Source organism: Typopeltis vanoorti, chromosome 12, assembly GCF_054136105.1.
Source record: "Typopeltis vanoorti isolate ZY-2024b chromosome 12, IOZ_Tvanoo_1.0, whole genome shotgun sequence".
NCBI lineage: Eukaryota > Metazoa > Arthropoda > Arachnida > Uropygi > Thelyphonidae > Typopeltis > Typopeltis vanoorti.
The window spans coordinates 85,553,887-85,577,661 of record NC_143560.1 but is presented as its reverse complement, the minus strand read 5'-3'; the positions used below and the strand labels follow the sequence as shown (position 1 = coordinate 85,577,661).

General features: G+C 36.3%; 1 protein-coding gene across 3 annotated transcripts in view; it reads right to left on the bottom strand.

The window, feature by feature from the left end:
- Positions 1 to 23,775, bottom strand: part of LOC150100955 (adenylate cyclase type 2-like) — a 176,415-nt gene that overhangs the window by 27,149 nt on the left and 125,491 nt on the right. For 2 of the 3 annotated variants that reach the window (XM_090401092.1, XM_090401094.1), the window contains 6 exons: positions 22,835 to 22,975; positions 22,541 to 22,636; positions 14,950 to 15,119; positions 13,957 to 14,041; positions 12,592 to 12,753; positions 7,289 to 7,438 (listed from right to left, as the gene is read on the bottom strand). In XM_090401092.1, coding sequence (XP_090257218.1) covers positions 7,289 to 7,438; positions 12,592 to 12,753; positions 13,957 to 14,041; positions 14,950 to 15,119; positions 22,541 to 22,636; positions 22,835 to 22,975 — 804 coding nt within the window. The remainder of the gene's footprint in view (positions 1 to 7,288; positions 7,439 to 12,591; positions 12,754 to 13,956; positions 14,042 to 14,949; positions 15,120 to 22,540; positions 22,637 to 22,834; positions 22,976 to 23,775) is intronic. The other variant, XM_090401093.1, reaches the window with a different exon arrangement.

Genomic DNA, 23,775 nt, shown 5'->3' with positions numbered 1-23,775 from the left:
CAATTTGTTGTAGAATTTTATTTGAAGTCAGCCTTTGTGATCTGTCATAATGACATCAAAAATTTCAAATGCAATAAAATAAACATTTATTTCAAGTAATTGAAAAATTGGACAATAGTTTTTAGTTAGATACTGTGTTTCCGTGTTTAGTTAGATACTGTCTATACAGTGAAGTTTCTGTGAGAGGAGACATGTGATTCATTAGTTAGCGCCGTTTTTATTCCAGCTGTCTCTAATTGCACTATTTATTGAGAAATATATTACACAGACTGCAAAAGCCTCTGCACCTTATTCAGGGATACAATAAAACTACTTGTTTTTCTTGCATCTGCAGTATAATGGCTGTTGGAAAAGGCGTGTTGTTAACCGCTGAGAGCGAGTAACTATCGCCTCGACATGAACATGTTTAAACATTTTTCGTGTGCAATGAATATGCAAAACTTTTTAATGTCTTTTTTCGTAAAGTAATATCAGGGGTGCGAGTTATACGCGAGGGCAAGTTATATTCGAGTAAATACGGTAAGCGTTTCGCTGACAAGTTGACACCCTTCTGCTGCTTCCCCTACTCAGCTGACTTCTATGGTGAGTTACAATGCATAAATATTTTTTCTCACTACCGTTTTTTTTTTCAAACCAACATTATTAAAATTAATTTAATAATACAATAATCAATTTTATATGAATAATATTATAAATTTTGGTGATCGGAATGGGATATGTCAATGAAAATTAGCAAAAATTAATTTAATGATGTTGGCCTGAGGAAATTACAGTATGCTACAAGAATTCATTAGTCCAATGATTGATAACTAATTTAAACGTAGTTTTATATTTGTTAAATTAATTAATTAAGTTAAATTAATTTTCTATTAATTTTTCCCCTATTAAAAACTGCCCTGCACTTCAGCAACTCGATTTGTGAATTTTTGGCACGCGCACATAAAAATGTTCGCCACCACTGTAACCAATTTTTCATCGACACACTCATTTACCTACTACGTTATCTGCTATCCACTAACAGTATTGTTGTTTGTTAATTTCGTATGTTCTCCTGTCGATTTATCAGTACGCGGGATGAAAACCAGAGTTAACTGGAGAAATGAACTTCCTATCACTGTATGAAATCAGCTAACTCACCTTTGCTTAAAAAAAAAGCCTATTCCTCTCAACCTGAGAATCGAATTCTGGTCTTTTCCAATCGAAGGTATAGTGTTCCGTTGTTCTTCCATCTGCGCCTAATTACAAGTAGATGCATCTCGGTTTTTCATTGCGTGCACTGACAACTAAATTATTATTATTATTATTATACGGTATCTCTATGGTATCTTATAAGCGGTATCTTATATACCGTATATATTATACGATATCTTATAAACTCATTCACTATCAGGGAACTAACTGACAATCTAGAAAACTCATTCACCACTCTCCATGCGAAAAATCTGATCCACACATCCTTGCTAACTACTCTGTTACACAACTTCCACGGATGGCTCCTAGTTCTCTGTCTCTTTGACATATATTGAAAATTTCCTTTGCATCCATTTTATAAATCTTTTTTAATTTCTTAAAAGTTTCTATCATGTCTCCTCTTTTCCACCTATCAACTAAACTTTGGAACAGATAAACCTTCAACCTGTCCTCATAGGGAGCATTCCATAGACCTGTTATCAGCTTAGTCACTCGTCTATGAATCTTCCCTACTGCCTCCAATTCCCCAAGAAACCCAGGTGACCAAATCACAGTCAAGATGCTGCCGAATCATAGCCTTATAAAGACGGATAATAACTTCCCTCTTTACTTGTTAACGTGTTTTTCAATATCCAGTTAATCCTTTGATAAATTTTATCAACTTTTACAATATACCCTCTGAAATTCAATTCTCTCCCCATCATTATCCCCATATCCCTAGCCTCACAATTTCCTGTAATCCAGTACCATCAATATGATACACCATATGCAACCTTTTCAATCTGAATTTTTGCAACATTAAATTGATGATCGTTATCCTTTGTCCACAATGCGAATTTATTTAAATCATTCTGCAGGATATCTAGATCACCTTTATCAACTATTGCTCTCCCCAATTTTGCATCAACAACTGAATATTCCCTCTTATATCATTCCCTATATAATTAATATACAAATTAAAGAGTAGTAACCCTACTCTTTAGTGGAGTACGGAAGCCTGAGGTACTCCACTAGTCACCCTCATTCTCCTAGATTCCACTCCATCATATACTACTCTCTGGTGTCTGTCTGTCCCACCTCACCCCTCCCCTTATCCATGCTACTAGCTTCATATCCATTCCCATTTGCTCCAACCTTTGTAATAGTTTTCAATGTGATATTCTGTCAAATGCCTTTGCAAGTCTAGCAGTATCATGTTGTAGTCATTTCCTTTACCAATTCTGCTGTCCATTATTAAATTATTCACAAAAAATGTGAATAATTTACTAAGACAGGACCTACCTCTACCCTTTACAAAGTCGTGCTGTCCACTATAGAGTATCGCATCCCTATCCACCCAATGTTGGATTTACTTTTAACTAACTTTTTCAATACTTTAACAATGTTATATTAATTGGTCTGTGGTTTGCTACCTCTGTCTTGGAGCCACCTTTATGCAATGGAACTATCTTACCCTCTTTCCATTTCCCTGGAACCCTGCAGGAGCTTATGCTTAGATGAAACAATTTCATCAGAGGCAATGCCAGTTCTCTTGCACATTCATGTAGTACACAGGCTGACATGTTGTCTAGTCTCAACGCTGTGTTTGCATTCATATTTTTCAATATGCTGAACACCTCTTCATTTAACTCAATTTTGCTATGCAACTCTCACATCAGCAACTGCAAAATCTCCACCTATATGACACACCTTTGCAAAATGATCAATCAGCAACTCTACTATTTCTTTCTTCTGTCACCTTCTGCCATGAGCATTGTTTATAGTCATCCTACCATAGTTATTTTCCCTCTTACTTGCTACATAACGAGAAAGCTCTTTTGGGTTTAGTTTGGCCTGCTTAGTTAATTTTCTCTCATAATTTGATTTGGCCTTTTTTTTTTACCAAACTGGTCACCCATCTTGCTTGCATTTTGTACTCCTCATGAGTATGCTGATTACTATTTTATTTATATTCCATCCACTGTTTTTTTTTTTTTTGTAGCTCTTGCTTTATATCTCTAGTCATCCACTTAATTCCCACTTGGTTCATTCTCTTGACCTTGGGTATGCAGTCTGATACTGATTCTCTCAAACAATTTCTGACCACTTTCCATGCACTTCTGACATTCTTTCTTTCTTTGTAGCTTCTCAAGCTATGGAACTGCTCCAATATGATTCCTAAGTCTGTCAGCATACTCATGAGGAGTACAAAGTGCAAGTTACAGATATATCTTATGATTCTATTATCAGATCTAACACTCTCAAACCCCTTGTCCTCTCTATAACATGTTGTTTCATTTAATTATCCCTTAGCAACGGTATAACTTCCACTTCCATCTTACCTTGCACCCCTGCTGCGCCTGCACTCATTTTGCAAAGCTCCCCACACATGGCATATATATCTTCCTGTGTACTTCCTGGTAAATATGGGGATGTTTTGTTTCACTATACTCGGTTAGAAAATATTTTATGCGCAATTTGAATGATATCAATTCCTCGAGTAATTAGAAATATTAGGACTTTTCTTTTGCTTTTCAAAATTTTCTACAATTGTTTCTGCATTTTAAAATCATGTATAAATATCCCTTGTTTAGGATATGACTATAATATCTCCCGAAAAAGAAAAAAAATGTTTTCACCATGCACTATATGAGAGAGAGACATTTTAAAACAGTTGGTATTTTAGAGAAATCCAGTGGCTCTTTTTCACTTTGTCTCTTAAACTTCTGGATTCAGTAAACTTGCTTGAGTGATTGGCAGTGTTATACAGATTTAACCGAATCTCGTTCAGGAATTCAAAATATTAATATTTAATGTTTTGAATTCCTTACAAAAACGTAAGCAGTTTGCATGCAAGAATAATCTCAAGATCATTATACTTACTATGTAGATAAACAAATCTAAGCGTGGCTTCCCCCATAGCCAGTACTCCGTGTGTTTTATAAAGTCAGGATAAAAATAGATTTCTTTTCCGATTGCACCATCAATCAACAATGTGCTAAGATCGGACTTCTCTAAGCAGAAAGAGGTCAAAACCTTACAAGTCTACAGAAGAATGTTAGCATAGCATGGCAAATGAATTATAAGACTTAAATTCGAAATTTTTCCTAACCTCACCCTACATTCTGTGGTCCTCAAGAAAGGTATAATATGGACATCGATTTTTGAATGACAGTGACGTAAAATAAACTAGTGTGTAATTGCTGCAAAACAACTGAAAGCATTTGAGGATGGCGCTAGATGATTGAAGTTTGGAAAGATAAGATATTATAAAAAATTACAAAATCTTGTACATTTTGGTATTCTTCTTGTTGAGAGGCTTATACGCTGGTTATACATGATAACTAATAATTAAGGAATTGACAGCGTACACTAGAAATATAAATTAAATAAACTTTAATATATATACTTTCCGATATTTCGGCAAACGTCACGTTGCCGTCTTCTTGGGAACTTATTACAAAGACAAGTGCACACAAGTACTACATAACAGCAAATGAGAACCGAAGCTAGGAAGCTAACGTTTTCCTAAAGTCCTGATGGTGCCCTCTGGCGGCTATATTGGTAGTTCTTGGCCTTTGGGCTGAAGTTCTTCTGATAAATGTTTCCCAAATTTGGGGCAGTCTCAAGCATCCAAATTTGTTGAGGTTTAGCATGTTCCTAAGGGCTGAGGCTGATTCCATGTGTTCTGAGATTCTGATATTTGCTGTCCTGCCTGTTTGGCCATTGCAGCTGTAAACTGTCCTACTTTGGCCAAACAGGCAGGACAGCAAATATCAGAATCTCAGAACACAAGGATTACATCCGATTTCACAAATACAGCCACTCTGAGCTTGCAGACCACGCTCTGGATACTCGCCACAGAATAAGATAGAAGAAAGCCACAGTAATACACCGCAGCAAGTTCAAATATGAAAGACTATTCATGGAATCATCCTCAGCCCTTAGGAACATGCCAAACCTCAATGAATTTGGATGCTTGAGACTGCCCCAAATTTGGGAAACATTTATCAGAAGAACTTCAGCCCAAAGGCCAAGAACTACCAATATAGCCCGCCAGGGGGCACCATCAGGAAAACGTTAGCTTCCTAGCTTCGGTTCTCATTTGCTGTTATGTAGTACTTGTGTGCACTTGTCTTTGTAATAAGTTCCCAAGAAGATGGCAACGTGACGTTTGCCGAAATATCGGAAAGTATATATTAAAGTTTATTTAATTTATATTTCTAGTGTACGCTGTCAATTCCTTAATTATTAGTTATTTTGGTATTCTAGATTTAATTTAAAAAAAACATTTGCTTTTATTCTTTGATTATCGTTTGTATAATACATTGGTTTCTATAGATTAAAGAACAAAAAGAAAACTTGCGAAAACTCGTGAGGAGGGGGGGGGGGAAAGAAGAAGCACAAGTCAGGTACATTATCTAAAAAGTGACGCTGTCTGGTTATCATATACAAATGAATGATGCTGTCAGCAGTATATGCAAATTGCCGCGGTGTAAATGCGGGAGTATTGGAGTAAGTTTCCATTTCGTCTCTGGCGTGAGAACAAGACATTTTGTGATAACAAAATTCTTGGATATGGCTGCATGAAATCATTTAACTAATGAATTCAGTGTTGAGCCATCGTAAGCCATCATTCCCTGGCTCCCTGACTTTGGAATTAATTCTAGCAGTCACAAATAGCATTCTGGAGATACAGTGCAGGAAGGCCACGGTCTACAACCGCAGTAGGTGACTGATACCTCCGATTATCTTCTCGCCGAAACAGAAGTACCACCCCGAATCACTTAGATCTGACCTCCCGTCGGCTGCAGGAACATTGGTATCTGCTTCCACTGTGTGCGTAAGACTTCATGAAGGTAGTCTGTATGCTAAGAGACCGGTAGTCTGCCTGCCTGCCCCCTCTCCCCACGCCTCAGGCGTTTGAAATGGACCAGGCTGCAAGTTAACTGGATCCAAGACCAGTGTGGGTCGGTATTGTTTACAGACGAGTTCTGATTTGCTCTACAAAGTAACACCAGGCGTGCTTTGATCTGGAGCGAACCAAGGACACGGTGTCATCCCTCTAATATCCGTGAAAGGGCGACATATGGTGAAGGTAGTGTGATAGTTTGAGGAGCATCTTATTAGGTGGGCGCACCTACTGTCCACTATTTTGACTGCTGTTTGGATTATGGTGTTTAACGGTGAATCCAAGTCTCATTCATACGCACACAATCAGTTTTATTCTTGTTAAAATCTCCAAGCGCTGTTCAGAGATTTTCATGCAAGTGTGTTTTTGATCTGCTATGAGCAAGCGCAGCAACCATCTTGCGCAAAGCTTTTTCATTTGCAATTCTTCATGCAAAATATATCCTACACTTTCTTTTGAAATGCCTGTCTCAGTAATTTCACGCACTTTGACTGCCGGTCATCCATTACTATATCGTGCACCTGATCAATGATTTCTGGTGTTGTTACACTTTTTAGACGTCCTTCACGTGGATCATCTTCAAGGCTGGTACACGGCCACGTTTAAACTCGGCAGCCCATTTCTTAATTGTCGAAAATGAAGGAGAATAGTGCCCATAAACTTTTATGAACTTTGAATGAATTTCTTTTGCCGTTAAACCTTCTTTTACAAATAATTTTATAATTGCACGATACTCAATTTTATCCATTTCAAGGGATACAGATAACACTTTTGCTTCAGATAGCTGTATAAAACAAACTACTTGATAGAATCACTTGCAATTGCACATGGATGCTTATGACAGATGTACCAACTGAGAAAAAAAAATTGCCAATAGTGTTTACATATGTAGTCGAGGCCGAGAACTTTTCAGACCACGTCGTATAATTTTAAGAACAGAATTTTAAAACTTGGGCGACAGGCGAAAATTTTCGGACCTCACATAGCTCCTCGAATATGTATACTGCTGAACAAAGAGATTGATTGTTATTTACGGGAAAGGTACGCGTTATGGTCCATTTTAATTTAGGATTTTCCCCTAAATTGTCTTCTGCATTTCTAAAACGACTATTGCTAATATCTAGATGTCTTTCTAAAGAGGTTGGATGACGAGAAAAAATTAAATTACACACAGTATATACATAAGAAAAAAATATCTTATTTTACCTTATCGAAGTCGCAGATGATTTCGTGCAGCACTTGCAAATAACACATGTCTTGGTCGTTGATCATGTTGTCAATGTAAAAGTCCATATAATTCGGAATGGAAGCAAACATCACTGTAACGGAGTTATATTCTTCGTGGTAGTTGCCTAACTGTGATTGATAGATAAATTATTTGTCTTGTTTATTCCAATAACAATACGTTATTTATTCCAAAATAACGTATTGTTATTTTGCATAATGATCACATTAATATTCATAATGAAATTGTGTCTTACACTGAATCGTACTTTATTTTTAATACCTACATACATATGGGAAGATGCCCATTTTTAAACAAATTCGCTACAATAATTTTTATGGAGGCGATTAAAGAAACAGAAAAATCTACATACAAAAAATTACGATATTAAAATATAATGAGAAAACACACAGACGAGGATCTCGTAAAAATAATTTTCAAATAAAGTTTTCAATATCATCTTAATAGATTTTAGACTGCAGTCAAATATATCACTCACACTAGATAATTCATTACATACACTTAGTATCTTAGCCATCCTAGAATATACCAAGTAGTGATAGAGATGGAATTGATATTAAAGTCAGGAACGTTCTCGTTGTAGGTTTTTTTTCCCGCTTATATTATCACACTCCCGCATACAGGCAAACCAGCCAGGAGAAGTCGCGCAATCCACATACAAAGTATACTTATAGGCAGGGCCGCCGAGAGAAACCATCGGGCCCGTGACAAGTCTATGGTCCGGGCCCAACTTAAAAAAGTGCATCACTTTTGTTTAATAAAAAAGTAATATAAAACATTAAACATTTATTTTAAAAAAAGTATACAATAAATTCAAAATTCGATGCATTTACATACCATACAAAATACAAACATTAAATAAAAAGAGAATTTTTAAAATTTTATTGCCTCATCCACTTCTTCACTTTATGGTTAGCGAAATCTTTAATCATCTCATAATCAATTTTCATTGCCAGGTCATGTTCTATTGATAGCAAAGCTAAGCCGTTTAATCTTTCCTGGAGCATTGATTCAGAGTTAGCTGCTGCAGGTCCAGGTGAAGAAGATTCTTTATTACTTTTGTCAGCAGTTAAACTATTAGCACATTGTTTACTTGAAATTTCAATATCTTGGTGTTCTTCCGTCTTCAAATATTTCAGTAGTAAATGCTTGTTTTTTAAATCTTCTTTTTCGTTCTCACGATCCCTTTTCTCATTTCGTTTTTGATTTCCACATTTATGATGATACATTTCTGTTGGTCAAATTTTTATTATTAAAAATATAATTTTAATAATTAAAAAATCAAATTAATAAGAATACGTAATTTCATTTTTAGCGCATGGCCTACACTATACAGTTGCACACTTTACAACAATAACAAAACCTTCGTCTATCAAAATAATAACAAGAACGAAGCGTTCTGGCAGGGAACATTACTGTGAATGCAATTACTAGCTAGCGCAGCCAACTGCAAAACAACCTTGCACGAACGCCTATTGACGTCATCACCCGCTATAACTACAGCGATCCGTTCTGAGAGAATCAGAGTTTTCCGGACACTCACGGCGAGCTAAAGAGCGTAGCCGTCTGTCTAAAACAAAACACAGTATCATTCTCGATATGCCATTATTATTTATCATTGTTGTATTATTACGAGAATTAAAACCATGCATTATAAACACAGTTATGTGACACGTCGGGGCTCGAAAAGGGCCCAACCCGACGGTTGGGCCCTTTTCGATGCCGGGCCCGTGAGAAAAGTCTCAGATGTCACCCCCTCTCGGCGGCCCTACTTATAGGTATAGGGCTAACCGCTTTATCCTGGAATCATGGTTACGTAATCCACAGATACCTTGGACAGTTATGGGGAGCTTACGGGCCCGTTAAGAACCGTAGAAGAAGAAAAATAGGAAGACATTATCACACAATCACATATTATCATTAAGACATACAGAAATAACTTTCTTGTATAATATTTAAACCCATAAAATGTACTTTTATCGTATATACACAGTTAATGCAAACACAAACAATTTAATTATTTCAGTATTTATTCAATATCAGCATATGCATTAGATTTCAAGTATTAACTTTAATACACTATTTGCCAGCTATCACACCAGCTGTGAAAGGAAAACGATAATGAACTCTAAAACTATTTTAGGCACGGAGAGAAAAAAAAGCTGAATTAAACTCCAACACGATAATTTCTAAATTCTAAGCATTGGAGAAATCAATGATTCTTCTGACTCTTTTTTATAAGTTTACTTTTCAACAGGCGAGGGACCTAACATGTCGAGCCTAACAAGCAGACTGTTACTTTTGTAAATTCCATTAATTGCATTAACTTTCCACAACTGTCATTCTAATTATCCCATTGATAATGTCTAAGACACTAAGTTTCAACTATCAGTGTTTCAATACTCCTCCTCCTACTACTAATAATAATAACAGTGTTATTTCTTTAAAAAAGTTAAGAAATTTGACATTTGTATTTTTTCAGCAATGTTATTTTTAGTGATTATCGATAAAGATTGCTGTAGACTACAAATGTGGAAATGATATTTTCTTTTGGTAGGATTTTGAGGATTTTTTATTCGCAGTGGCATTGTACATGGTTTATTTGGGTGAATAGAGAGTAGATGGGGGGGGGTGCAGTGAGTCGAAATTATCTCTTGAACATATCGCTCATACAGCGAGCATCCAAACTCCTTGTGGTGAGGAAGCCTCTACAGCATCCCCCCCCCCCCCAACTTACTACATTATCAAAAAATGCTGCTCCCTGCTTTGAATGGAAAATGTCCTCTGCATGAAAGAAGGGACGGAAGAAGCCAAATTAGTATGCTCTGGAATGGAGGGTAATATACTGAAATGGGAGAGGGTCAGGTTATCAACCTGACCTTCTCATTTTATATGGACCGTGAATGTCCCCTTGAAGGGGAATCTCTGTAGCTCAGTCTATATCGACGATATCCTTTCGTTGGAAAGACCCAGGTTCGAATCCTATCTAGAACGCAAAGAACTTTTAACAGGATTTTTCACTCTCTGGTAGGATTTTTCTCTTCCTGACACTCGCGTTTTCCAGTCCACAAAATACGCAATCAGCCAGAGGAACATGTGCAATTAACAGACACAACATATTACCCTCACTAATTTAGTTGCTTCGGGTAACCCTCTTACCTCATCCCGCAGTAACAACGTCTTTTCAAGAACATACCAGGCATGCTACAGAAATATCCATTTGAGGGAGATAGTAAAGTGGTTCTATAGGATCGCCCTAGATAGTGCAAGAAGCTGAACTTCTTAATAACACATCAGAATGCTTCCTTATTAGCTGGCCATAATCCTGCTTCTACAAAGCCAACCTCGCCTGAAAGGGCCCCGATACTACAGGATGCCTTAGTGCAAGGAGATGGATAAGGGTCCATTCCTGTATGTTTCTTTTCTAATTAACTGTTCGTCCAGTCAAGGGGGGGGGCATTACTGTCATTCTTGTTTAAAAAAATCCTTAAAACATAACATCAAAAATAAAAATCTAAACAAATCCCCCCCATACATAATTTTCACATCCACTTCACGCTCGCGGCATAAACAGTAAAGATAGTAAAATGTCGAATATCACTCAAAGACATACACATTTGACTTCTAGTTTGAATCTTGCAGCTTCAGCAACCATCTTGACTATCCATCCTACTTGCTGTATGATTCTTTCCATCACAATTATGCACGCACTTATGTAATTGAAAGGTATAATATTCTAAATCTCAGATCTCGACTTCTTTCTTTTTGATCTTTGTTTAAGATTTTCTGGGTCCATGATTGAGAAGAATGTTCCCTTATAACATTCATCTCCACTATCTCTCTCTCTCTCCCAAAATTCTGAAAATCACTTCTTTGACTTCTGGAATAAGAATTCATTTTCTGCAGCTCAGTTTTTGAACTCATCTGACTTATATGTTCCACTTATTCATTTAATTTAACCAATTTTCAAACATCTCAAACTTTAAGAACTATAGTCAGAGTCTTGAACACAGATCTCGATATACCATTCTTCACTGGGATGAGGCCTTCTTTTTCTTACTCTCTAGTGCATTCTTTCCTCAAGGACTACACAACCTACAGTTATTCAAAAAGAATATCAACAAATCACTTCTCTGCTCACACATGACACTAATATGTTATAGGTTCTGAAACTTCACGCATGTGGGTACGATGTATAAGTACATTATAATCATAAATTATTATTTAAATTAAGGGGATATTTAATCCCACATTATTTCAAAGCCGAATAAGAAAATTCTAAGATAGAAATCAATCCAAGTGTTTCATGCCGAATATAGTAAACTATAAAAGTTTCAGCGATTCCAAGCGTGATCAAACACCCGAGTGGTGCAATACAGGGCAACTCCTAACTTTATCCACCTTTATCTAAAGGTGGATAAAGTTAGGATCGCTATTCTTAGTATTTGCCCTAATGTAAAACTCATCCCCTAGGAGATGTATGTTGTTTTACATTAACCGGTCTGGGTAGGTCACTACCTTTTCAACCTTTATTGAGGTCTCATCAGTGAGTAGGTAGACCAAATAATACCAAGATTGTAGTGATAATAGCTTTAATACATCTATTATCTTCTAATAATACATCTATTTAATACCAATATTATTAATACTAATCTATTAATACATTTATTTAATACAGTTATTATCACTACAATCTTGGTATTATTTGGTCTACCTACTCACTGATGAGACCTCAATAAATATTGAAACCGGTCTGGGTAGGTAGTGACCTATCTCCCTTAATGTAAAACAACATACATCTCCTAGGGGATGAGTTTTACATTAGGGCAAATACTAAGAATAGCGATCCTAGCTTTATCCACCTTTACTACGAGTTTCCCGGTATTGCACCACCCAGGTGTTTGCTCAAGCTTGGACTCGCCGAACTTTTATAGTTGGCTATATTCGGCATGAAACTCTTTGATTGATTTCTATCTTTGAGTTCTCTTATTTGGCTTTGAAATAATGTAGGATTAAATATCCCCTTAATTTAAATAATTTTTACATCGCCGAAGTGAAGCCTTTTTGGCTCTTTATTTCATTAATGATAAATTATATTTTCCAGTTTGGTTTAAACGAAATAAAAAGGCTCTACTTAGGATGCATCGATGAAGGTTTATAAATCTTTATGTTCTCCGTCCTGTTCGAATCCGTGATCTCTTTGGCAAGTATATCTATGCGCGATATAAATAAAAGCATACCTGGTAGTGTAGTGCATTCTTACCTCTAATCTCATCGATTCTCTATCCAAGTAGTAATAAGCTACATGGCCTGGTAATATATTTAAGAGAAGCGTCCTGTTCACTAATCCCATTGTGCGAGTTTCTTTCTGTTCCTCACACAGCCTTACTTTCCATAGATAGTCGAGCCGGTATACATATTCCACCTGAAAGATATAAAATATATTTCTTAAATTGTAAAACGAGCTTTCGCGAGAAATATTATATCATTACATTTCACTCCTCTGTTTCTAGGATGGGATATGCGATTAACAGCAACAGCGTTTTGAACCTATTGTGCTACTTAGAAACATAATATTCATTATCTAAAATTCGGAGAAAATTGTAGCCTACGTGAGATTTCAAAAATAAAAAAAAAATAAAAAACTATAATGTTCACTTATTATTGGAATCATATTTCTTTGAAATATCTATATATCGGAGACAAGGTTGTTTTATATCAGCAACGACAGTAATTGGATATACGTGCTAAATTTAATGCCTTTAAATAGCAATTAGCCTCTGTAGCTCAATTGGTGAAAGTCCTAGGTTCGAATCCTGTCTAGGACACCAAGAATCTTTATAAGGACTTGCGACTTTTTTCATCTTGCAAAACAAAACTGTCCACAGAATACAAGGTTGACAGACATAGCAGGCAATATAGATAGGATTAACCGCAGATACGATTAACACGTAAAGTGTAGATGAACATAAATAAATACCAGTTATTTATTACACAAAATAACATATGCCACAGAATAACATATGTAACATATTGAGTGGGTATTGCGGCGCTGCTCTGGAACCTGAGTTTAAGAGAATGCTTATTGTATGTGTAAAAGTTCCTGTATCTGAATTTCAGTGGTGAAGGTTGTGAGTCATTTTGGCCAATGAACCATCATTGTCAATTTTGTCTGTTTCGTCTGGTAGTCAAAAGCAATATATTCAATGAATACATAAAGTCTTACTACCATTGGTTGATAAGCAATTGTGAAAAGAATTACGAATTACTTCTAAATATCTAATGATTGTATTCTTGGATGCTATGTTGGGAAATGGAGGCAGGATAAATGAAGAGGAGATAAATTAATTTGGAAGAATAAAGTTCAGTAGTAAAAGAATGTGGCTAATGATTTGTGCTATATGGCTTATCCCAAAAGGAAAACGGTCTAATATGATAGTTTTTCTTCTTGTGGTAATACTACTACTTGTAAAAGTACTACTTTTTAGGGTAATAGCGCAATATTCATGTATTTTCCTTAAATTAATATATTTAAAGGAAATACAAGAAGCAGCAGTTAACTATGCTATTTTATCATAGTAGACAATCAGAAGTTTAGCTTTTCATTATTAAGTTGTCTGTTTCTCACCTGTCTATCGACTACGTGCAGAGTAATCAACGCAACAAACAGACACCAGCAATGCTCCATTCCAGAAGGAGTGTTGAGCTTTTTCCTACACAGTGATAAAAAAAAAGATCAGATCATTAGCCTTTTATTGCATGCTTACGCAAAAATAAAGTTGTAAATAGTAAGTTGTGCCCTATGCAAAAGTAAATACAATAGTAAAGTCATACACTTCATTGTCACAAGTATTAGAACACCTAACACAGATTAAATGCTATGATTAAATGCCACGGAAACTTTTTCGTCACACAGAATTTTTCATACGGAATTGTCAAGTTCTGCCAGTGACACTGGCCTCCAGAAACTACTCGTCACACGTTGTTCCCTTTCAATCCCCAAGTGCTCAATGGGGCTTTAGATCAAGTTCAGAGTTCGCCAGCTTATCCATGATTCGCTGTTATCCTTAAATCGGGCCACATTAGATTCTACTATAAGCCAGGAAACCATTTCTTGATGAGATAGTAAATTGCTTACTTATCTTGACGAAACCTTTCACTGTAGAATTCTATAGGTGCAAGAAATGCAGCACTGTTGTGCTCCATGAATGGAGTGCCTCTCGTTCATGGTAACGTTCATCATATTTCCTCCACAATACTTAGCGCAATGCAGCCCGGTTCGTTGATTGCTCAGGGTCTCTTATCTGTGGCGAGATTTATCGTTTCTGAGTATCCTTTTCCAGTCATTCGGTTGCTGCCTTTAAGAATCACTATATCCGTCAGTGAGCACGAACCTTTGTAATCACTTTAGAAATCGTTGGTTCAAACTGAACGTGGCTTACTGCGTATTGTATGCTTATCATATCATTCTTGAACGCTATCTACATCGTTCTCATAGATTCAGTTTGCACATTCTTGCCTTTTTGTGAGAGTCTGCTTGGTGTTCTCATACTTCGGCAGTGAAGTGTATTCGTCAATAGACTATGCACATACATACAGAGCATATTTATAATAATCTTACCAATCAGTAAGACGGAGGTCATCGTGACTAAAGATTTCGTACTGTCCATTCAAGATTATAACACTGAAAGCAGTAAACGCTCCGCCATTGATCAACAACTTCAGAAGGTAATGAACTCGAAGAAATAGTGACGACGTCATCATAGCAAGGACACCACATAAGGTGAAATACTGTTGGCATGGAAATAAAAAAGTCAAGTATGAAAATGTTTTTAACACTTGCACTGTTAATTATAAATGGCAGCATTATTTTTCAGTATTCTGATATAAGAAAAATGTTACCATATTGCATGGATGCTACTTAAATTATTCAGTATGGATATAGATTCCCTTACCAATACACTGGATCCATGCTTGTTTAGTCTCTCTCTCTCTCTCTTTCTCGATAGCGCGGTAAAGTGTTCATCCTAGGATGCTCTTAATTCTGAAGAATATTAGCTTCCCTTAGACTCATGTTCAAATTTTTGTTAAACCAGAATGCTTAAAAAAGGAATATTAGTATTGAATTTATAAGATGATGCACACAATTTCTATGCAGAATATTTTCGTACCTGTATATGGAATATTTTTAACCAATAACAGATTTTAGTCAGTGTTTACCAGAGAAGTTGATAGTAGCGAAAACCTTACGACTATGCCATGTGTCAGTCCATTGTAGATAGATTTTTACATCTTAAAGTGCTTTGATAGATTTACTGAGTTTTGTAGTTTTGTATAGGAAATCTATACTAAAATATCAACTCATATAGAAACCAATTTTGATATACATGAGAATTTCCTTTACCAGTTTACATGGATTAAATGTATACCAGATGTGATAAAATTTCATAACTGACTGCAAATCATGTTATTGCATTTAACAAAGCTCCTCCTCAAAGTATTATTCGATTAGAATCTTCTGAATCGTTCACCATTTATTTTAAAGTTGTGGCTTGTATTATCGAGAAGTAAAGGTGAATTTGTCCTTTTGCGATTTCAGTTCCATCAGAAATTGGTAAACTTCAAAGAATATCGCGTACGCATGCCTCGTGTTTTACTTCAAGCACTGTAACAGAGAAAGCGTCTAGATGTTTTTAAAAAAAAACTTCGATAGTGAAAAAGTAACTCAAATATTTGTTATTGAAGTGTATGATGATTGTCAGAAACATTCACTGCATTTTTGAATTCTTTCTCAAGAAAACAGGTGAACCAAAGTTTTTATTCAGATGTTCAGCGGGGGGGGGGATCCGCTAACGTGAAGTGAATCAGTGTTTGTTATCTGACGTATAGGAATTTCGGGTCTTAAAATGGCATGATAGACAATTATTTACATCCTCTACAGTCCGGATTTGGCGTATGCATTTTGTTTCTTTTGCAAAGCGCCAGATGACACTAAACAACGATTTGGTGACATCATCACGATTAAAAGAAATCCCTGGCATAAATTGCTAAGTTCAAAGCCTTTTAGAGGAAAAAAAAAAACTACAGTACAAAATTGTCTATTAAGAATTCCTACGTAATAGTTTTAATATTTTTTTTTAAAAAATTTCCCATTCCCACCTGAATTTGTAGGGTTTTGTTTAGCCAAGCATGAACATCATGAACAGAAGTTGAATGTTATCACGCAATATATAATAACTTAACACTGTCAAATAAATTTTTCTGGGTTTTTTTTCTGTACGTTATTCATTGGAAATTTATGTAGTAATTATTTTGAGTGCACACTGAATGAAAAATTTATTAAGGAATATCCATTATAATACTCTGCTAGATAAGATTGAGCTTTCAGAAGATACTCAATTCTGCATGATTTGGAAACACTCCAGTTAAACATGAGGAATTCCTGCAATTCCAGCTAGCAGTGGGTCGCTGTTACATACTCTAGCTCGCAGCATCCCAGAGATCCTCAGTGGAATCGAGATCCATAGATTGAAAGACACATTCCATTACTGCAAAATCGCTGTCGCGGGTCAGGTAACTATTCTTGGACGACACATAACCTGTAACACGGCGTTTTCAATGTTAATCCAGTTTAGTGTCCATCAAATGCTGAGAAAGAGTGTTCACCATTTACTCAACATGAATGAATGTATCTGATTGAGAACGACGTTCAGGGCCATATCATTTAGCCCTACTCTTCTATGCACACCGGCCACTGAATTCGAAACCTTTATGCAGATATACGCGTCACCATGTGTTCTAGGCAACTGGTCAGTAATCGTCAACAGTGTTGATCACAATGGGAAAAACAAAGGCCCTTTCTAAATTCGATAAATGTGCTTATTATGGGTGCCCGTCTGGCTGACGGGAACCCACAATAAGCCACGATTTTGAAAATAGCAGAGCTGACTGGTTTCTCAAAAGGTGAGATATCCTGGGTGTTTAATCAGTGGAAAAATAATCCCAATTGCTTGTCTTAAGAGGTATAACTGTGGTCCTAAGACAGTCTTCCAGGAACAAGATCGCCGTCGCTTGAGAATACTTATACTGACTTCCTGTGTGCAACAACTGACTGAAGCAGTTAATGAAGGCTGTTCCCGACCCATATCTCACAAAACTGTGCGCAGGGAATTGAAGAGGATCGGTATTGGCAGTCGCTAAAGAAGGTCCAACACAGTAAATAAAATAAAAATTAAAACACACAAAAACACAATAAATAAAAATTTTTAACTCAGTGGTCGGCATGTGCAGTATCGAGGGGCGCATGGATCGCCAGTAAACATTCATATCATAATCATTATTCTACCGCTAATACCCTGTATTGTTATAGCCTGGCCTGACGAACCTATAGAGCCTCCGTAGCTCAATCGCTATATACGAAGTCCTTTGATCGGAAAGACCTGGGTTCAGTTCCCGTCTATGACCTCAGGAACCTTTATCTGGTTTCTTTCGACTAAAGGTGAGTTAGCCGGTCTCATACGTAAGTAGAGGATATTTTTCACCCGGGAACTCGGAGTTTTCGTCTGTCAGAACAGGCAAACCGGCCCGTGTACACACGAATCTATATATTTAAATATATAGGGTCATAAATATATCCCTCACTAGGAGGGCTCAACCAGTCCTAAGGAACAGGGGGCGGGGATCCCTTACGAGTAAATAAATAAAAATGACGTACCCATATTTCTGTATTATGTGTTATTGCCCTCATAACTTCTACCGACATAAAATAATAGGAAAAGATTCACCACTCCATGAGATGTTTCTTCAGTCTTCTGGCCAAAGAATATCCGCATCGGATTTTCTTTGGCTATATCTACTTGTTTCTGTTCGACGAGCTGAGCGTCCGTAACTCAGTCGGTTTCCATTATGCCCTTCGGTTGGAAAGACTCAGGTTCGAGTCCCGTCTGGGACGCGAAGACCCTTTATAGGAGTATTCAGCTGTGATTTGACAAGTCTCATATGGGAATGGCAGGGTTTCTCGCAAAACAGGTAAACCGACTATTAGAATACACAGAGTTAACAGATACAATACAATAGCCTCGTAGGCTGAGTTGCTTCGGTGATCAATAAATCTAAATCAGCCAGCCATTTGACGAGTTTGGTGCCCTCTTGAGTTGTGTGCTGTTATACCCCATTCTGGACGATGTTCAGCATGGGATTCTCGCAGTCTTGGCTGTCCCACGCAGCCATATGTATCATTGTGTTGAACTTTCCAGTTCTGGTCATTTCAGCTATTTCCAGCTACATGCTCGAAGATAATTTCATGTTCGATTTATCGTGCCTTCCTTGGTTTATCCGAGATATTCTTGTAGGTCCGTCTCACCATTATCCTCCCTTCTGAAGGTATTATTATTGCTCATTGTTCACTTAAATTCAGGCAAAACCAGCTTACTCGTTTCATTGTATTATTGATTAGGTTTCTCTGAAGCCAAGTTACTTTTCTTTATGTTGCTCCCACCCACCAAAGGTTTGAAAACCTCTGGTACATTTTTCCCCGTGGGTGGGCGGAGGATTTTTTTTTCAATTTTTATCAAATTCTTTTTTTTTTTTTGCATTTTTGATTTATTTATTTTTTTACATAGTCCAGAAACCCTGCTCTAGAGACAATAGCTTATTTGAGGTTGGAGCGGCTTTTTCAAGCCGTTCCGGCCTCAAATAAGCAAGGAGGTGGTCGCACACCGAGCGATGATTTTTATCTCACTTGGCTGATATTCATCTTAACTTGCTGTGGGAAGATGAGACGTATTTTGATTATTATTATTACGTTACGTATTTCAGATATTATTATTACGTTACGTACCTCTGCATAGAATCTCAGGACTTATCACGGGGGGGCGCGCTCTATACTGCACTAATATACTCGTACGGCAACACCACATACCTCGCAAATATATTTTCATCAGTAAATTGCTTTTGTTCACTGTCTGTCCAATATACTTTAATTATAATCAATGCAGTACTACTAATCAGAAAAGACTACAGTCACTTTTGTCATGTACATAATTTATCATGCACTTAAATCGGGCTTTTTGTTTTTAAATTTAATTATCTGAATCCGTAACTGGAATTATCATTCTAGTTCTACACATATTCCATCTACTGGAATGGCAACTGGTACTAAAAATACATTTAAATAGCAAATACAAGATATTTATCTTGTAGTTCTAAAATTCTAACATTACCCATCTGAGTACAAGCAACTTATTTGCATTAATTTTGTCTTATAAAAACTGCGTTCGAAGTACCATGTTTATAATTCCAGTCTGTGGCATTTAAATGCATTTGTAGACTGGAAATTAAGATTTCGATTTCCCACTTGTATACTCTTTGGCAAGCGGTAATGTTAAAGAATTCCATTTACATCTTCAAATGGAATTCTTGAATAAATATTAGAAAGAGTGGCACTGCAGGTAGAGTATACATTCTACTACAACAAACAAATCGAGTGCAGTGCTAATTACTATTATTAAGAGAGAACCTCCAGGGAGTCAGGAACTCATCATGAGAGGACATACTGTTCGTTCCAGCTGTCATACCTGTTCTTGAATTTATTCACTCTACTTACACACACACAACATCCAACGGTAGTTCATTCCAATCATGCACTACACTATGAGAGAAAAATCTAGCCCTAACTTCCTTCTTGACAGCATTCATTCTCAACTTCCATGGATGCCTTCGCGTCCTTTCCCTGCCCTCCATAAAATGAAAATCCATCTACTGAAATTCCGTATAACCCTTTTAGTAGTTTGTAAGTCTCAATCATATCACCCATCTTTTTCCTGTTTGCTAGTGTCTCCAGCCTACAAATTCTCAATTTGTATTCGTAATCTGTATTCCACAATCCTGATATCATTTTTGACACTCTCCTTTGCATTCTCTACATTTCATCAGAAGCACCATGGAGACCAGACCTGCGCGCAATAGTCTAAGTGAAGTCTTATCAAGGCCTTGTAAAGAGGCAAAGTGACATCCTTATCTTTACATGTCAAAGTTAACTTCAGCATTGCAATTATATTTTGAGTTGTATTCGCAATCTTTGCTACATGGGCCACTGAACTTCAACATCCTACCTACTAACATTCCAAGACCTGATCAGTTTCTTCTAGCATAATCCCACCAATATAATACGACATTGGATATCTAATCACACCAAGTGCATGACTTTACATTTAACATTGAAATGACAGCCGTTTTCACATGCTCACAGTTCCAGCTTATTCAAATCATCCTGCAAATGCTGCATATCAGCAGCGCTCCTGATTACCCTACCTATCTTTTTCATCATCAGAAAATAGTTGTATGTCACATGTCAAATCATTCCCAATGCTATTGATGTACAGATTGAATAACCATGGACTGATCCACTGATTTGAGGCACACCACCGGTTACCTTGATCTTGCCAATAGTTTATAATCCAATCCCATATTCTCCAATTTATGCAACACTATTCCATGCTATATTCTGTCTAAATCTTTAGCAAAATTTAAAAGTATCATGATGTATCCATTCTTCTTGTCTAACTCAGTGGTAACATTGTTATAGAATGTGATATAGAATTGTTATAGAATGAGCAAGATACCAAAATATGACCTTCCCTTAGTAAACCCATGCTGTTCATTGCAAAGTAGAGATTCTATGTCAACCCATTTCTGAAAGCGATCCCCCAACTAACTTTTCCAAAATCTTCATCACCACTTCGGAGAGACTGATTGGTCGATAGTTGGGAACATTATTGATAACTGGCTATGATTAGTTGGGAACATTATTGATAATGTTCCCAACTAATCATACATACTCCTGTGGAGTCTTCCCTGTTCTGAGACTCAAATTATATAACCTAGTCAAGGGAATAGCCAGTTCAGCTGAACACTCTTTAAGCATCCGTACTGATGTCCCATCAGTTTCAATTGCAGAATTCTTATTCAGTTTGTACAACAGCTCTAGTGCTTCCTCCTCATCCACATGAGTTTCTTCATTCAATGAAAAGGTGGCGGTGAGTTCAGTGTTGCATATACCAGGTGATAGCTTTTTGCAAAATGGTTGCTCATTTGTTGAACAATCACGGCTGTATCATTCACCCGCATACCATCTACATTCAGTAGAATTATTCTTTCAAAATCATTCTTTCTTTTACTTGCAGTATAACGATAGAATTCTTTTGAGTTGTTTTTAACTTGAAGAGCCAGTTTCTTTTGATACTCGGACTTAGCTTTCCGCACACTTGTGACTCTTCTGGCCTGCTGCTTATAATTATAATAACTAGCATATCCTTACGCACTCGATATTCCTTCCACATCATATTTTTCTTACGAATCTCTTGTTTAATTAGATTACACATCCATTTCATTCCTACCCTCTTTATTCTTCGAACTCTGGGGACATTCTGATAACACATCTTTTAAGTATTTTTAAATACTTTCCATCTAATAACTCATACCATGGTACAGAACCCATCATACCCCTCAGGTGGCCATAATTTCCTGCATGGTAGTTCAGCATGTAACCTTTTCTTAATGGAACCTTCCATTCATAAACTTAACCACTTCCGAAGTGAGTACCACGTGATCACTGTCACTAACCGGAGGCAGAATAGTTGTCTTTAACTGGAACCTCCTCTGACACTATAATCAGATCTAATACTCTTCGATCTCGATTATATGATTGAAATTGCTATTTTAGACATACTTTTGTGCTCCTCCCGTGTTGGGAAGGGATATGCGTCCACATTTTAGATAATACTAGTTTAAAGTGAGTGAAGGGATATGGAGACCATAATTATAAGTAATTGATTAGACACAGCTGAACAACTATTCAACTATACAATGTGTGCCATTCATGATAAGCAACGTTAACAATGTATTTAATTTAGTTTTAAGTTTTTATTAAATCAGTTAATAAAATCTCAACGTTAGTTAAAACCAAACACTCGTTAAAAATAAAATAAAACTCCATGGATTCCATTACTGTTATGCAAAAAAGCACATTTTATATTACAATAATCTTAGAATTAAAACAGATATATTATTTAAAGCATGATCTATTTTCTAAAATAGCACATCCAGCAGATGTTCTTGTCAATTTGCAGCAGCATTCCGTACTTGAAAAATGAATATTTGATTATTTGCATTATATTTAATTTCAGTAATTTCACATACACTGAAATACTCACCCAAGGATATTTGCACGATAGAAATTCATTGCTCGGTGGAGAGGGTGTTGCTCGACCATGAAAAGTAGAGTTAAACTGCGGTGAGTTACATTCTTCCTACAAAAAAAAAAGAAATTTTAAAACTTTAATGTTAGCATCTAATTGAAAGTATGTCAGTGGTATTAATATTTTTAATTAAAACCTCTGAGGACTGAAATAACCTTATACTAGTCAAAGAAGTCGAAATAACCTAAAAAAAAAAGGTTACTCGAAAAAGTTTTTAATAATGCAGTAATTCTGTTAATACTTACTCACCAGTCCTAACATTGAAGAGCTTAACATCAGTGCGGATATCACGAGACAAAGAAGAACACGTACGATAACATTCTTGTTTATGGTAGAGGAGACTTCCACAAAAAATGATTTCATTGTATTGAAAGACTCGCTCGTATTTTTCTGTAAATAAAGATAAACACGTGCAAAATTAAACTGCCATTATCAAAATATTTTTAAAAGAGTTAACCAGCACCATTTTAAATAAAATATTCAGAATCTGGGGCGACTTTTGTGGCTTTATGTCCTTCTGACGTCAAATAAACACGTAAATCTAATAAATAATTGAGGTTAAAAACCTCAGTCTACATATGGCAACCATTTTTAAGAAGCTCATTACCGTCTGAAGAACAACTACCGAACTAGAGAAGTTAAAAAGAAATATTTGTAACCAATGTTAAGGTGTGAAATATGATATTCACCAGAGCGACTATATTTCACTGAAATAACAGTATTTACATGCAACTTATTATTGCACCTGATAAGACATCATATTACGATTATCTACATGCAGTTCATGATTATATCAATATTTACAATAATGTCCTTCAAAATGTGGGAACACTATGTATTTTTATGCTGTTTAAGTTGAAATGCAAATTAGCATGGAGAAGCAATTAGAAAGAAGCTTTGTTATACAAGGATAATGAGAGGATAACTGTCTCGAAGTTAAAAACAGAACAAAGGAGATACATGTGATGTAATTTTTCGGGGAATTTGTCAATACTTTTTAAAAAGATGCTATTCTGTGTGATTTCTTCCACTATTAATGCAACAAACTGCCACCACCACCACGCCTTCTATGGTTCAAAGCAACGTTGGAATTTAAAAGCGACCTTTTCAATTTTATTTTCTGAAACAAACAAAAATAAATCAGAACATGCTAGTAGGGTGGATGGTGATCGTTACCATTTGATTTTTCT